At 38.0% G+C, this 14,748-nt stretch overlaps 1 protein-coding gene across 2 annotated transcripts; it reads right to left on the bottom strand.

The window, feature by feature from the left end:
* Nucleotides 1-3,963: 3,963 nt before the first annotated feature.
* LOC116017798 (60S ribosomal protein L19-3-like) lies at nt 3,964-8,226 on the bottom strand. Of its 2 annotated transcripts, none has more exons than XM_031258434.1 (5): nt 7,977-8,226; nt 5,292-5,414; nt 4,632-4,945; nt 4,346-4,401; nt 3,964-4,259 (listed from the first exon to the last, which is right to left on the bottom strand). In XM_031258434.1, exons 1-5 carry the CDS (start codon nt 8,086-8,088, stop codon nt 4,211-4,213), a joined length of 654 nt encoding a protein of 217 aa, XP_031114294.1. In that variant the 5' UTR covers nt 8,089-8,226; the 3' UTR covers nt 3,964-4,210. The 2 variants fall into 2 exon arrangements, with proteins under 2 accessions (XP_031114294.1, XP_031114295.1); XM_031258435.1 differs by having other exon boundaries at nt 3,964-4,235; nt 7,977-8,224.
* Between the last annotated feature and the right edge of the window lie 6,522 nt (nt 8,227-14,748).

Here is a 14,748-nt window from a genome sequence, read left to right as displayed (position 1 = left end):
TTGTCTCGTTTGCCTGATGCAGCTAATAATTGTCCTACATCTGATATTCCTATAAATGACAGGTTCCCTGATGAACAGTTACTTTCGTTACAGAATAAAGAACCTTGGTATGCAGACATTGTGAATTATTTAGTCTCGGGTCAATTTCACCCAGACTTAAATTCGCAAGGAAAAAAACATTTTCTTTCTAAAATAAAACATTTCTTTTGGGATGAGCCTTATTTGTTTAAAATCTGTCCTGATCAAATAATTAGAAGGTGCATACCTAAGTTTGAGCATCAAAATATTTTGAATCACAGTCACACTCTAAACTGCGGAGGACATTTTAGTGGGAAGAAAACTGCATTGAAGGTTTTGCAGTCTGGTTTTTATTGGCCCACTTTGTTCAAGGATGCATTTGAATTTTGTGCTAAGTGTGATAGATGCCAGAGGACAGGTAATATAAGTAAGCGCCATGAAATGCCCCTTTCAAATATTTTGGTTGTTGATTTGTTTGATGTTTGGGGAATTGATTTCATGGGGCCTTTTCCCACTTCCTTTGGTTATAAGTACATTCTTGTGGCTGTTGATTATGTGTCGAAATGGGTTGAAGCTGTGGCTACCAGAACAAATGACAGTAAAGTTGTTTTGCAATTTTTGAAAGATATTTTTGCCTTTTCCCACTTGCGAGGACTATTTAAAATTGTCCATCATATTTCTTAAGCTACATTCCGAGCAGATTCTTCGAACCTCTAGGCGTGTAGCACTGATTGCCAGAAGTCTTGTAGAAATGGACAGTAATTTGCATGTCAAAAAGGATTCCTCTTAATTCAATAAGATTGTGAGGGCTACATTCTGACCATGGCTGCATTATTCACTTTCTCTTGATCATCGAGTTTCCCGATCAGCATGTCAGCAACCTGTCTGTTCGGAATCATTGGTCGGTCGTAAGCCTGAGCATGCAATTTTTCATGTGTGAGAAGAACCGAAAGAATCTGTGGTGCAAAATTCGTCTTTAAGCCACTACCCAGCGTCGCCGAGCAAAAACCTAAGCCAGCAGGCTTCCCGGTCAGTCTCCGGTGGATCGTTGGTGTCCCAAGTTCCTAAGTCACCTATCATGCCCCCCAGTGCAAGTTAACTCCACCATTCATTTGAATAAAGGTTTTGATGCCCTGCTGGTGCTTGAACGATCACTATCAGACAGAAAGCGAGTCCGGGAAATCCACCGGATAGTCCGGGGATCAACTTTGAGAAACAGAAATTTGACCGCTAGCATGATTATGATCGGAAACTGAAGGTCGGGACTTGTGGCGGGACTCGTTTCCTCATATATTGCGCTGCGAGTCCGGGTGTCGAACTGAAGTTCACAAATTCATTAAGCGAAATCCAAAACCTACGGCGCCAGTTAAAAGCTCAACAGAATGACCATCAGGAAAAGAGCAGGGCGCTGCTTTCCCATCGGTGGTGGTGTCGTTTCCCGGGCGACGACTGCAAGATGTCCGAGCGAATTGTAATCCCGAGGTCAGATCTCGGTATAATCAATTACGATAGCGGTCGGAAAAAACGCTACGACGGCGGTCGAAAAAACGCAACGGGAGCAAGGTGCCCGTTTATGGTCCTCGAACCGATCTTTGTGGGAGCAAGGTGCCGACTACGGGAGCAAGGTGCCCGTTTATGGTCCTCGGACCGATCTTTGTGGGAGTAAGGTGCCCACTACGGGAACAAGGTGCCCGTTTATGGTCCTCGGACCGATCTTTGTGGGAGCAAGGTGCCCACTACGGGAGTAAGGTGCCCGTTTATGGTCCTCGGACCGATTTTTGTGGGAGCAATGTTCCCACTGCGGGAGCAAGGTGCCTGTTTATGGTCCTCGGACCGATCTTTGTGAGAGCAATGTGGCCTACTACGAGAGTAAGGTGCCCGTCATGGTCCTCGGACCGATCTTTTGGGTTTATAGTGCCCACTGCAGGAGTAAGGTGCTCGTTTATTTGCCCGTTTATAGGGCGTTGGGAGTAAAGTGCCCATTTACGATCATTAAGATCTGCAAACTCCATCAAATGCTCGAGCCCGCCTGTTCGAAGTTGCGACCGAGCGAAGTTGAAGTTTTAAAAGCTTGTGAATTTTTTAATTCACTTTGTAAATTGTACACGGTCATATAAATAGATTAGTCGTGTGCAAAGCCTGGTTAGGTTGGCATTACCACCACCGGTGCTATAAGTCCGATTAGGTCGGCATTGCCACCATCGGCATGATGAGCCCGAGACCATATCTCGGCATTGTCCTAAATGGTAGGCAGTTAAGTCCAATTAGGTCGGCATTACCACCACCGGCGCTATAAACCTGATTAGGTCGACATCGTCACCATCGGCTCGGTGGGCCCGAGACCATATCTCGGCATAAGTCCTACATAGTAGGCAGTTAAGTCCGGTTAGGTCGACACTACCACCACCGGCATTGTAAGCCTGATTAGATCGGCATCGCCATCACCGGCATAGTTAGCTCAGGACCAGTTCCCGACCTTAAGCCCTACGAGGTAGGCAATTCAGCCTGACAAGTCAGCATTTTGCCTCGGGCAAATCCAATCCCTTGATTGGTAAGGCATGATCGCTAGATCTCATTTCAAAATCCAATCACGATTGGTGTAAACCCTACTCCTAGATCGGTAAAATTCGGCATCTCAGTCATATTGCAAATCCGATCCCTAGATTATAGCCCAAAAGACTGTGCTTTAGGTTGTGCTCTTTTTCCTTAGCTAAGATTTTTTCTCATTGGGTTTTTTCTTGGCCTAAGGTTTTTAACGAGGCAAACGGTCAGTTCTTTCAAGCTCGAACTCTTCATCATTGGCGCTTAAAGTTGTGCTTTTTTTCCTTGGCTATGATTTTTTTCCATTGGGTTTTTTCTTAGCCCAAAGTTTTTAATGAGGCAACGAGCGTAAGTTGCGGACCGTAAGGCTAGTCTTCCAGCCCGACCCTTTCCTTGTTGACTCGACATCAGGGCTCGAACTGGGGGCTACTTGATGGGAAATATACCCCGGGATTACCGCTATACATATTTTGGATATTTATACGGTATTGGGTACGTGATTAGAAGCCTATATAAAGGGCCCTAACCCTTCAAGTTAGGGACTTTTGCCTCTCTTGGCTCTCTATCTCTAGAAAAACAGCACCCTTGAAGTAATGCTCTCCCTTCTCTTTAGAGCTATGGAAGAACAATGAATAAAAATGCTTCTTTTGGGCAAGTTCTCTCATCATCTTTACACTTTACATATACTGTTATACCTACAAAGCATAGAGAACAATTTAGTTCTATCAGAGAAAAAAATGAATTTAAAAATAAAAATAGAAAATGACAATTTCACCCTTGAAATAACCCATTCGCCAAAAACATGGTCATCGGTGACTGAAATTTTAATTAGGTGGTAAGAATTTAAAAATCATGAAACTAAATCTAAAAGTTTTAATAGTTAGGACCAAAATGTGAAAATGATCTTATACTTGTGGGACCAACAATAAAAAATTCTCTTATACTTGAAGACGCACATAACATAATTTTTTGACCAAAATCCATAATGTAAGATAGACCATAATCCATAATATAACAATTGTATCCATAATATAACAATTGTAACCATCACTGTTTGGGGGCAGGAAGCCTTTCTAGCTGTTATTGATTTACTATGCACAATTGATCCTTATTGTTCAGATTTTTAGTCAATTCGAATTAACCCAGAAGGTATTTGAGGCTCTTTCCTCTGATGATAATAGACACGAAAAATGATAAGTAAACTCCCACATCTTAATTTTATTAGAGGAAAAGGATAATTTCCAAATATGTTGTCTGCACGATAAAAAAGAGAAATTCACCCAAATTCAACCCAATTATAAATTGAAAATTTTCATAATAAAAATACTATTTGAAAATTTTGTTAAGAAATCTATCAGGTCCATATAAGTCAGCAGGGAAAGGAGCTATCATTTGCTCTTGAAAGAAAGAAAAATATAGAGTAAATAAAATTAATCCAACTGTCATTCTGTCAACCAAAACTTTCCTGTTACCTTCTAGTGAAGACAAAAATCACAAAGATAATGAAGCACATTAGGTGACACAAAGTATGTATTACAATAACAGAAACATTCAACCAGTGTTTTAACAACAAAATTGACCAAAAAACAGTACATATGATGTCTGGAGGAACAATGTCTCAACATCACCTTTCCAAGAGAGATCTCATCATTCACTTCTTGGACTTCTTGCCAGCACTGAAAGAACCAAGGTGGAAAGAACTATAAGTTGGCTAGTATGATACAAGTATTTAGAATAAGTTGGACTGCATGATACAAGTATTTAGAGGATATAGCTCCCATCTTACTCGGCTGGTTTAGTTGGAGGTGGAACTGCAGCGGCGGCTGACCTCACTCCAGGTCCCTGAATAAAACATCACAAAAGTAATAAATACAGCCAGTTTCACGTTGTGCAAAACAGTTGGCCAGCCTTGACATTATTACGTTCTCATAATATTTGGATGTTTCAAAATTAGTCAATTTAATCAGTTTTTTTATACTTTTAAACTGGATGATTACTGTTTATATGATTAATATATATAGTGACTTAAATATTGAACCACTCTTCCTCAATGAGATAAAAGATATCTTTACCTGATTCAAGCGCTCCTCCCTCCGAGCATTCTTCCTTTCTCTGCTTGCTTTGTTTTTAGCACGCTTGGCCTCAAACTGGTCAGACAATGTCTTTTCTCTTGCCTTTTCTGCCTTTGATTTGTGGATACTCTCCATAAGCACCCTCTTGTTCTTGAAGACATTTCCTTTAACTTTCATGTACATATCATGGTACATGTGCTTATCAATTTTCTTTGATTCTCTGTACTTTCGGAGCAAGCGCCTTAGCACACGCATTCTCCTCATCCAGAGGACTTTTGTTGGCAATCTTGCCTCCCTGGTACCTTTGCGCTTACCTGATCACGTCCATACAAAGAGCATAATGGAAATGTCTTATGGGAGTTATGAGATAAAACTTCAAGAAAGAAGAAACACGTTGCTAGTATCAAACAACTTTGTGAAACCACCAACTATAAAGCTAGACTGCCTTACTGCATGATCAAATGACAATAAATAGAATGTGGTCAATAGAAAAGTACAAAGGTAAAAGAACAAGTAACAAGTCATGAAAACCTTTCCACCGAATCTTTTATTTACAAGTACAGAAACCCTTTAGGCCTTCAAAGAATAAAAACTTACTGTACACTAACTCTACCTATTAGTTACGAACTTTTAGAAGACGAAAGAGTAGAAAAACAATACCATAACCAGAGTGGCGCCCCTTTCTTTTTGCCTCCTTCATTCTACGTGCACGAGACCTAGAGTGGATCTTAGTTGGTTTCCTGATAATGAAACCATCTTTGACCAGTTTCCTAATGTTTTGCCCTGCAATCAGAAATCCAGCATCAATGACTCATTAGTCCATACCCAAAAGTTCCACATAAAGGCAACAGAAAGGAGATCAATGGTTATCAAGCCAAAGAAAGGAGGAAAACTGCAGTTAAAAGAGCAGACCAATCTGAATACATAACTAACCACGATGTTAATTTAAAATAAGAGAAAAGCATATTAAACTGCTTCAAAATCCTAATAAACCACATTTAGCAACTAATATTCATTTGAGGAAAAGTAGAAGCATTTTTATCAGATTATTTTTGTAAGGAAATGGAGGAAGAGCTTGAAATAGTTTTATGAGGTTAGAGCTTGATATAGAGTTAAGTGCTCATCCAATGGTCATTATGTCACAAGTTCAAGTTGAACAGAAAAACAACAAAACTTAATGGGTGAATTCCAAGTTCAAAAGCAAGGATAGGCACCTGATTGCATACTGGATTATTATTATTTTATTAATTAATAGTACATTATTATAAGTTTCATGCAACACAATCTTTTTAAGCTAATAACAACTCTTCAAAATCTGGAGAATGATAATAAGTGTTGCACAAATCGGCCAAGGCGCCCCTACACTGATGGGATTTAGGTATTATGTGCTCATTAGGTGGCTGGCCGATTAGCTAGCCAACTAGGCCGGCTAATCAACCAATTACTATTTTTGTTTAAATTGGATAGTTTTGCTCAAAACATCGCGAAACAAGCCTAAATCTTAAGGAAATCACCGCAAATCAAAAAGGAATTTAAAAAAGAAAGGCAAACCTAAATCTTTTGCAATTACAACTTGCACAGTTACCCTAGCACTCCAATTGACGTCGCAGACAAAGTACCATCCATCGTTTGTCACCCATCACCTGCCGCTGAACTACAGTCACCGTCAACCCCAGCCGATTGACACCGACGAGATGCTGTCACCCATCACTCATCGCATGTCACCCACTCCCCATTTAGAAAAATGGAGTCGCTGGTATGAGATTTTACAATTACTCACTTTAATTAATGCTTTAGACTTCGAGGCTTTGAATTAGGGTTAGACTTTTAGGTTTTGGATTTAAGCTAGGGTTCAGCTTGGGGTGGGCTTTAACGCTTTATTTTAGCATTGCTAAAATATTTTTAAAATTATTACTCCATATAAATGAAGGAATATGCACAGACACAGACACACACACACACTGGCACACACTTATTTTTATTAAGGAACATAGGCGCCAACCTAGGCAGTGCCTAGATGGCACCTAGTCGCCCATTCACCAGCGCCTTTTACAACCTTGATTATAATAATCTAAGTAGTTGTTTAGTAACACAATGCACTTCTAATTTTATGTTTTTGCTTTCAGAAATTTGGGAAACAAAGAAAAATCATTTTGGAACTGTTATTGTTTTTCAATTTTGAACTTTTATAGTGCATCTAATTTGGGGGGAACTCCAAGAGGCCACATGAAACACGGTTGTGTTTTGGAAATTGAATTTTTTCCCCCTTTTTAAAGCATTCCAGCTTCATTCTGAAACACATTTGGGACAAAAAGATTGCAGGTATTCCCCTCCTTCATAAACTTTCATTTATAGGATTATTTTGCCTCCCAGTGATGATACAGATCATGATCAGCTACAGTTTATCAATAGTAAGCATAGTTATCTAGGCGGACTTTCTAGGCGAGATGCCGTCGACTGCCTAGTCGACTAGGCGGCCGCCTAGGCGATGAGTAATATATATATATATATATATATATATATATATATATATATATATTCCCATACAAAATAATTAGGATGTGAATAGGCAATTAGGCATGATGTGTGTTGGTTCTACCCATGTATGTTTTGTGGAGTTTTGGGGTTGTATTCTGCACTTAGGTGAGGCGAGCACATTAGGCGTTCAGTCCAGACCGACCCCGACCAGACCGACCCCGACCGGACGCCTAGGCGACGCCTTGATAACACTGATAGTAAGTGGAAACACAATCAAACATTTCAGATTTGTTTGGACTGCATATCTCCATAGTCAGTTGATTTTCAGAATATTGAAGTTGAGTCTGAGCTTCAGCTACTTTTTGAGAAAGCCAATAAAATGTTAGGAGGATTTTGAAAGGTATTTTTCAACTTTTCAGTAGTGGGACTAAAATTGCATTGTGTAAGAAACAAGTCAAATGATCTATGGAAATTTTATTTAAAAAAAAAAAAAGAGATGAAAATGAAAATACAAAATTTGCCAGGTTGTTTGTTCTTTCTTTTCTGATAGTCACAAACTACCCAACATGCTTCTGTTTCTCTCTAGTGGAGCTAAATTAAAACATATTGTCTATCTCTTCAGGTAAAAACAAAATGCCTTTTAACCACTTGATTATCAATCAAATTAAGGCCAAGCCTTTAACCACAGGACTATCCAATCGTATGTACTGAACGATGAATCGAAAGAATGAATCACCATACACGACCAACACATCAATGCTATCACAAATAATCCATTCTCATAGAATCATGATTACAGCTATAAAATCGAACAAAGCAAAATGTTTACGGGAGACACACGGAGAGAGAATGAAAGAGAGAGCTTACGGGAGTTGGCCATGGAAATTTCATTGCCTTCATTGGGGTCAAGCCAAACCTTGCCACGGCCACACTTGAGTACGCTGGCAGCGAGACGCTTCTGAAGCTTCAGAGACACCATCGTTGCTTCCTGGCCTCCTCGGTGCTAGGATTGCAGCCCAAGCGTGTAGAAGAAAGGAAGCACTGCAGCTTTTATATGTAGTGCTTCAGATACTCGTTTAGGGTTAGGATTCTACAGCGGAGGATTCCCAGTGACAGGAGCGAAATTCGTTCTACTTTCTAGCATACATTGTTTCCTTATTTGTAAAATGACCCCCAAATTTATATATGTGATTCTTCAATTTAATAATAAATGATCGAATTAGTATATTTTAATAGTTTTTTCAATGCAAGGAACAACCAAAAATTAAAAGTAAACAAAATTAATTAAAGAAATTCTTTTCATACGGAAGGATTTGATTTTCAAGACCGAATTAGTATAAAGTAATTTGAAATTAGTAAAATGGAGCAAGTATTGCTCTTATGTTAGTGGAAGGTGATCGTTTAAGTAATAAAGCAAAGGTGAGCAACCCTTTCACGTCATAGATACAACAAAGTGATTTAAAATATGAGGGTGTAGCAAAATGAGCGCTTCTTTGTGAAGCACTTCAAAAGAACCTTAGTCGAAATCGATACTTTCACATCTTTGATAGGTCTTTCACACCAAGTGAGAAGTATGACATGAAGCACACTTTTGTCTAAAATAGGAATCAATATAATTTACAAGATAAATTTAGGGTAGTACTTCAAAGTTCAAACACATAAGTACGAGCACTACATAGATCTAAAGCTTTTAAGAGACAATTAGACAATTTTGTAAGCGCTTCTTTGTAAAGTGCACCAAGCGAGAAGCACGATGTGATGCACATTTCTGTCCAAAAAGGAGTTAATATAATTTTCAAAGAATATAGAGTTTAAACACATACATATCAGAGAGAGCACTACAGAGACCCAAAGCTTTTAAGAGACAAATAGACAATTTCATAAGAAGTCACACTACTTCACCACCTTTTGGCTTGGGTGACTACATGGATTTGACTCATAGACCATAAAATGTAAAGAATTTGAAGATAGGGACAGATTTGTGAACTTTTGAAACTATGAACAAAAATATGAAAAACTACACTCTCATTATGGGTTTGACTTGTCAAAATGGTAGTCTTAGTGTAACTTTTATTGTTCATTCAAAAATTTAAACCTCTTATATTTCATATGTATTTCAAGAGTATGTCCAAATTTGTCATACCGTTCAAAAACTCATGATTTGTTGCCAAAACTAATACCGATCACCAAGAACTAATGTTGTTTGTTGTCTGCTGTCCAAGACTACCGTCATTCATCGTTTGCCATTTGTCATAAAAAAATTTGTCAACTTCTTGCTGCTTACGCCCCACTACCATCAACACTTTCGAATGGGAAGGAGGAGAACACGATTGTGAGAAGAGAGGGGAGTAAATAAGAGAGGAGAAAGAAAAGAATGTGAGAGATAATGGAGATAAAAGAGATTGGATTTAATGGAGTTGTAAATTAAATATATCATCTTTTTCCATATAAGTATGTACTTACTGTGGTTTAATAAATATGATAAGTATACATACTTCGTAAATAATGCAATAGTGCAATACTTATATAGCAAAAAAAAAAAAATGCTCTCAACGCACGAGAAAGCTCTGGCCAGACATGCAAACACTACCACTAATGCAAGATCAGAAAAAAAGAACTTTCATTCGTGTTTGGAAAAAAATTAGAACAAAGATGGATAACATGTTTATATAGGACATCTCTAGATAATAACCGCTCTCACCAAACTTATTTCTTTGTTGTCATTTTTATAGCATTCACAATATCTTTTGTTACCCCCTCTGTAAGCTGGAGCATAAATATCAACAAGCACTAGCTTAGAATGAAACAATCGAAAGGTAGGTACTTGCAGTGGTTTGGTGAATTCATCAATAAGTTGATTTGCAGTGGGAACATATAGAAGTTTAAGCAAGCCCTTCTGAACCTTTTCCCTAACGAGGTGATAATCACTCTTGATGTGTTTAGTCTTCTCATGGAAAACATGATTCTCAGATATGGCAATAGCTGATTTACTATACAAAATAGTGTAGCCAATTTGGAAGGAGCAACTTGCAAGTAATATAATAAGCACTGCAACCATTGTAGTTCACAAACAACAATACCAAGGACCCTATATTCTGCCTTTGAACTTGACCTTGCAACTGTGGGTTACTTCTTAGACTTCCAAAAAATGAGAGAATCACCTAAGAAAATACAAAAACCAGGTACTGACTTCCTGGTATCTGGGCAAGTTGTCTAGTTTGCATCAGCAAAGGCTTGAACATGAATAGTAGAGGTGGTAGGGAAGAATAGACCTTTTCCAAGTGCTGATTTAAAAAATCGAAGAACTTTATGTGCTGCAACAAGGTGGATTTGAGTAGGACTATCAATGAATTGGCTCAATTGGTGAACTGCAAAAGTAATATCAGGTCTGGTAGTAGTGAGATAGAGATAGAGCTATCTCCCTACTAATCTTCTATAGAAACTCACATATGCTAGTGGAGCACTATCACCATGGGCCAACTTCCGACTAGGAACTATGGGGCTAGGGGCAGGCTTGCAATCTAAGAAGCTTGTTTTATCTAGAATGTCCAGAATATATCTTCGATGTAGCCCCTTTGAGGATCCTGCTAATTCAATGCCTAAGAAGTATTTGAGGACACCAAGGTCCTTAATTTTGAAAGCTTCATCCAAAAATTGCTTCAAAGCATCAATCATGTTTATGATGTCACTAGCTAGAATGATATCATCTACATAGATCAAGAAAGCCATAAAAGAACCACTTTCTAATATAGTGAAGAGTGAAGGATAAGCAAATGCTTGTTTGAAACCATTGGACAACAAGGGAGTAGTGAGTTTAGCATGTCATTGTCTACTTGCTTGTTTGAGACCATAAAGTGATCGCATGAGTTTACAAACTTGATTGGATTTAGTATGCTCAAAACCTGGTGGCAGGACCATGTACATCTCTTCCTCCAAATCTCCATGTAGGAAGGCATTATTAATATAAAGTTGATGTAAGTGCCAACCTTGGGTAACTATAACAACAAGCAAGGTCCTAATAGTTGTCATCCTAGCTACAGGGGAAAAAGTATCGAGATAGTCAATTCCAAACTATTGTGTGTATCCCTTTACCACAAGCCTTGCTTTGTATCTTTATATGCTGCCATTGGGTTTGTACTTGATTCGAAAAACCCATTTACAACTAATGGGGACTTTTCTAAGTGGCAATTCAGTGAGAACCCAAGTGTGATTAGATTCTAATGCTTGAATTTCAGCTTGCAAAGCTTTTCTCCAACAATGATATTTGATAGCTTGGTTGTAGGTTTTGGGATTAAAAACAAAAGAGATTGCCATAGAGAAAGCATTATGTGCGGAAGATAAACCTTGATAAGAGAGGACATTGCATAAGGGATAGGGGAAGTTATAATCATGCAACCTGATAGGTAATTGGCTTTGTCTAGAAGACCTTCTAAGTCCCTAGCTATGATCAATTTGAGCTTCTGGATGAATGGATGTAGCAGCGCGTTCAATGTTTGGTTCAAGAACAATATCAGAATGGCTAATAGGAAAGGAGAAATCATTTACAGTATCAACAAGGGGTAGAACTAGTCCCTGTGAATTGATAGTGTGTCCTGTTGAAAAAGGGAAAATAGATTTATAGAACTTCACATCCCTAGAAATGAATACTTGACCAGTATCAATGTCATATAGTGTATATCCCTTGACTCCTGTAGACATTCCAATAAAAACACACTTTCTATCTCTATTAGCCATTTTATTTCGATTGTGAGCCAATGTTGATACAAAACACATGCATCCAAAAATCTTCAAATTGATATACTCAGGTGTAGTATCATATAATAACTAAAAGGGAGTGTTGTTATTGATAAGAGGAAAAGGCATTCTATTGATAAGATAAACACTATGCAGCACATAGTCTCCCTAAAAATTTAGAGGTAAATGAGTATGTATTTTGGTTGCTCTAGCTACACTTAAAATGTGCTGATGTTTTCTTTCAATTAAACCATTTTGTTGGGGAGTATCAACACATGACCTTTGATGCAATATTCCCTTTGAGCTAGAAAATCCAGGCATATGAAATTTTGGACCATTATCATTTCTAATGGTTTTAATATGAGCACTAAACTGCATTAATACATAAGCACAAAATTTTGTAAAAGATCCTTTGCTTGTGATTTATGAGCTATTAAGTGCACCCATGTACATCTACTATAATAATCAACTACTGTAAGAAAATAGTAATCCCCACTCAAGGATGCAATGGAGAAGGGTCCCAAAATGTCAGTATCAACAAATTCAAAGCAACATGAAGAAGATGTAGTGCTTATAGGAAAGGAATTCCTTTTTGCTTTGCATAATGACATGTATCACAAACAAAATTTTTATTACTAGAAAAATCAATGTCTCAATGTGTTGCGGCTTATTAATGGGAAGGTGTCCTAATCTTTAATGCAACAACTGAGAACAAGCATAATTGTAACTCGAAGAAAATGCATTGTTACCCAAACCATGAACTCTAGTCTCTTGCAAAAATGGACTTGAAATGTAGTAAAGCCCATTTGACTCTTTATCTATACCAATTATCTTGCATCCATTCATTTTCTAAATAAAACAACAATCAACTAAGATAGTCAAGCAACAACTTAAATCTCTGGTTAGCTTACTTGTTGAGAGAAGATTGAGCCCAAAAGATGAAACATGAAAGACACCCTTAAGAAAAATAGTACTCCATCTGTCCCATTTTACCTGTCCTATTTACTATTCATTGGTCAAACCAACTCTTTCTTCATTGCTTATTTTCGTTAGTAATTTTTTATTATTTTTAAATTTAATTTTTGTGTGTTTAATAGTACTTTTGATGTAGTTTCTAAATATATAAATTTTATATATTAATACTAAACTTAATATTATGAAAAATTGGATTAAAAATAACTTCAGTCAAGCCTCGTTAAACGAACCAGACAACCAAAATGGGACGGAGGGAGTACTAGAAAGTTTTATGTCACTAATATGATCGACAACCAAATTGCTTCCATTTGGCAACTTAACAGTGGCACTATTGACTAGCATATAAGAGTCATAATAATGTAGACCGTTGACAATGTGATCTGTAACTCTAATGTCAATTATCCAAGTAAAGGATACATAATTATTCATAACTCCATTAGCAAATACAATAGAAACAAACTTACCTTTTGCAATAGTATCTTGAAGAGGCAAGAACTTTGATAGCAAGCTAGATTATGTGGTATTGCTACTGGGAGTACAAGCTGTGACAGCAACTGCAGTGGAACTCCCTTTGCCAGATACTGAATTGGTGGATAGAACTTCATTTGTAGTAGTATGACTCTGAAGGTAAGCCATCAAGTTCTTAAGCTGATTAGTAGTGACACCAAACTTGTCAATCTCTACTTGAGAAGAGGTTATATAATTTTGGCCTTGATTTTGTCCTGATGCTTGCTGAGATTGTTTGCTCCTTGCTATGAAACCCGATTGATAAACTATGTTTCTCATGCATCTATCGACAATTTAACCAGATTTTGTTAGGAACATCATGTAATAGGTTTTGATGATACCAACTGTTAAGTAAGAATCCCCAAGTCTCGATACATAGGCAAAACAATGTAAGTTCGATAAGTAAACTAAGAGCGAAAATACAACCGGGTAATTTGAGCTCAACTCGGGAAATATTTAAGCTTAAGGTAAACTTGTTTGAACAACTTAGAAGTTTTCGTGTTGTAAGCAAACAGATAGATCAGAAGCAGGCACGAGACAACTCTGGAGGAATAAGGGTCTACGAGACATCAACTAAGTCTCGAGACACAAGCCAAGTTCGAGAGGTAAGGACCTCTCGATATACCTATCGAGTTCGAGACGTAAAGAATATTCGAGAGATAGACCTCTCGATACATGGGATTGAAACATCAAGTGGTCGAGACATCTTTTATGGTCTCGATAAACCGGCACTTCTCCAAGAGGCTGAATGTTAGTCAACATGTGCAGATAAAATACTCTAAGTTTGGAGAAGAAGAATATCATGGAGATAAAATATTGAAGAGGTGCTGAGCGGGAGGTTTCAAAATGGACGGAAGTGGATGACACGTCAGACCTCCACCACAAACGGTCAAGAAATGCACCAATCCTGAAGTGGTCAGATTCCCCAAACAAGGAATGATGGGAACATAAAAAGAGTAACTTTATCCAAAAGAAGCAAGTGAAGCATGAACTCAAGAAAGTGGAATATGGAATATTCACTACAAAACAAAAGGCTCAAGTTACAAGACCACTACTCCATGAAAAATGCTGAAATTGTGCAAAGACCCATGTTCGGCGTGGGAGACCAATTTCAAACGGAATAGTTTTCCCTCCAACGGAACTATTCTTCTACTCTCATATATAAGGACGTAAAGACACAGAAGAAACAAGGTTTGTGAAAGAGGTCAAGAGGTTAACAAGAGGTGTCTGATAAAAACGTTCCAGTGCAAAGTGCTTAACTTGGAATATCATCCTGATATTCAATACAGCGAGAGAACACATCTTAGTGTTCGAAGAGAGTTACAAAGCTAAACTGTCATACATCCAGAAGGTGACCAAAGCTGCTCTACATCAAAGTTGATTCCACGATAGCTTGTGGTCAGATTGGAGATTGTTACATTCA

The sequence above is a fragment of the Ipomoea triloba genome, chromosome 4 (assembly GCF_003576645.1).
Source record: "Ipomoea triloba cultivar NCNSP0323 chromosome 4, ASM357664v1".
Classification (NCBI taxonomy): domain Eukaryota; kingdom Viridiplantae; phylum Streptophyta; class Magnoliopsida; order Solanales; family Convolvulaceae; genus Ipomoea; species Ipomoea triloba.
Note: the sequence above shows the minus strand (reverse complement) of the source record. Positions and strands in the feature narration are given on the sequence as shown.

Coding starts and splice junctions, on each gene's coding strand:
- LOC116017798 (XM_031258434.1), bottom strand. CDS start 8,088: ATGGTGTCTCTGAAGCTTCAGAAGCGTCTCGCTGCCAGCGTACTCAAG. Junction 5,415..7,976: donor AATTTCCATGGCCAACTCCC/GTAAGCTCTCTC, acceptor TTCTGATTGCAG/GGCAAAACATTAGGAAACTG. Junction 4,946..5,291: donor GGGGCGCCACTCTGGTTATG/GTATTGTTTTTC, acceptor GGACGTGATCAG/GTAAGCGCAAAGGTACCAGG.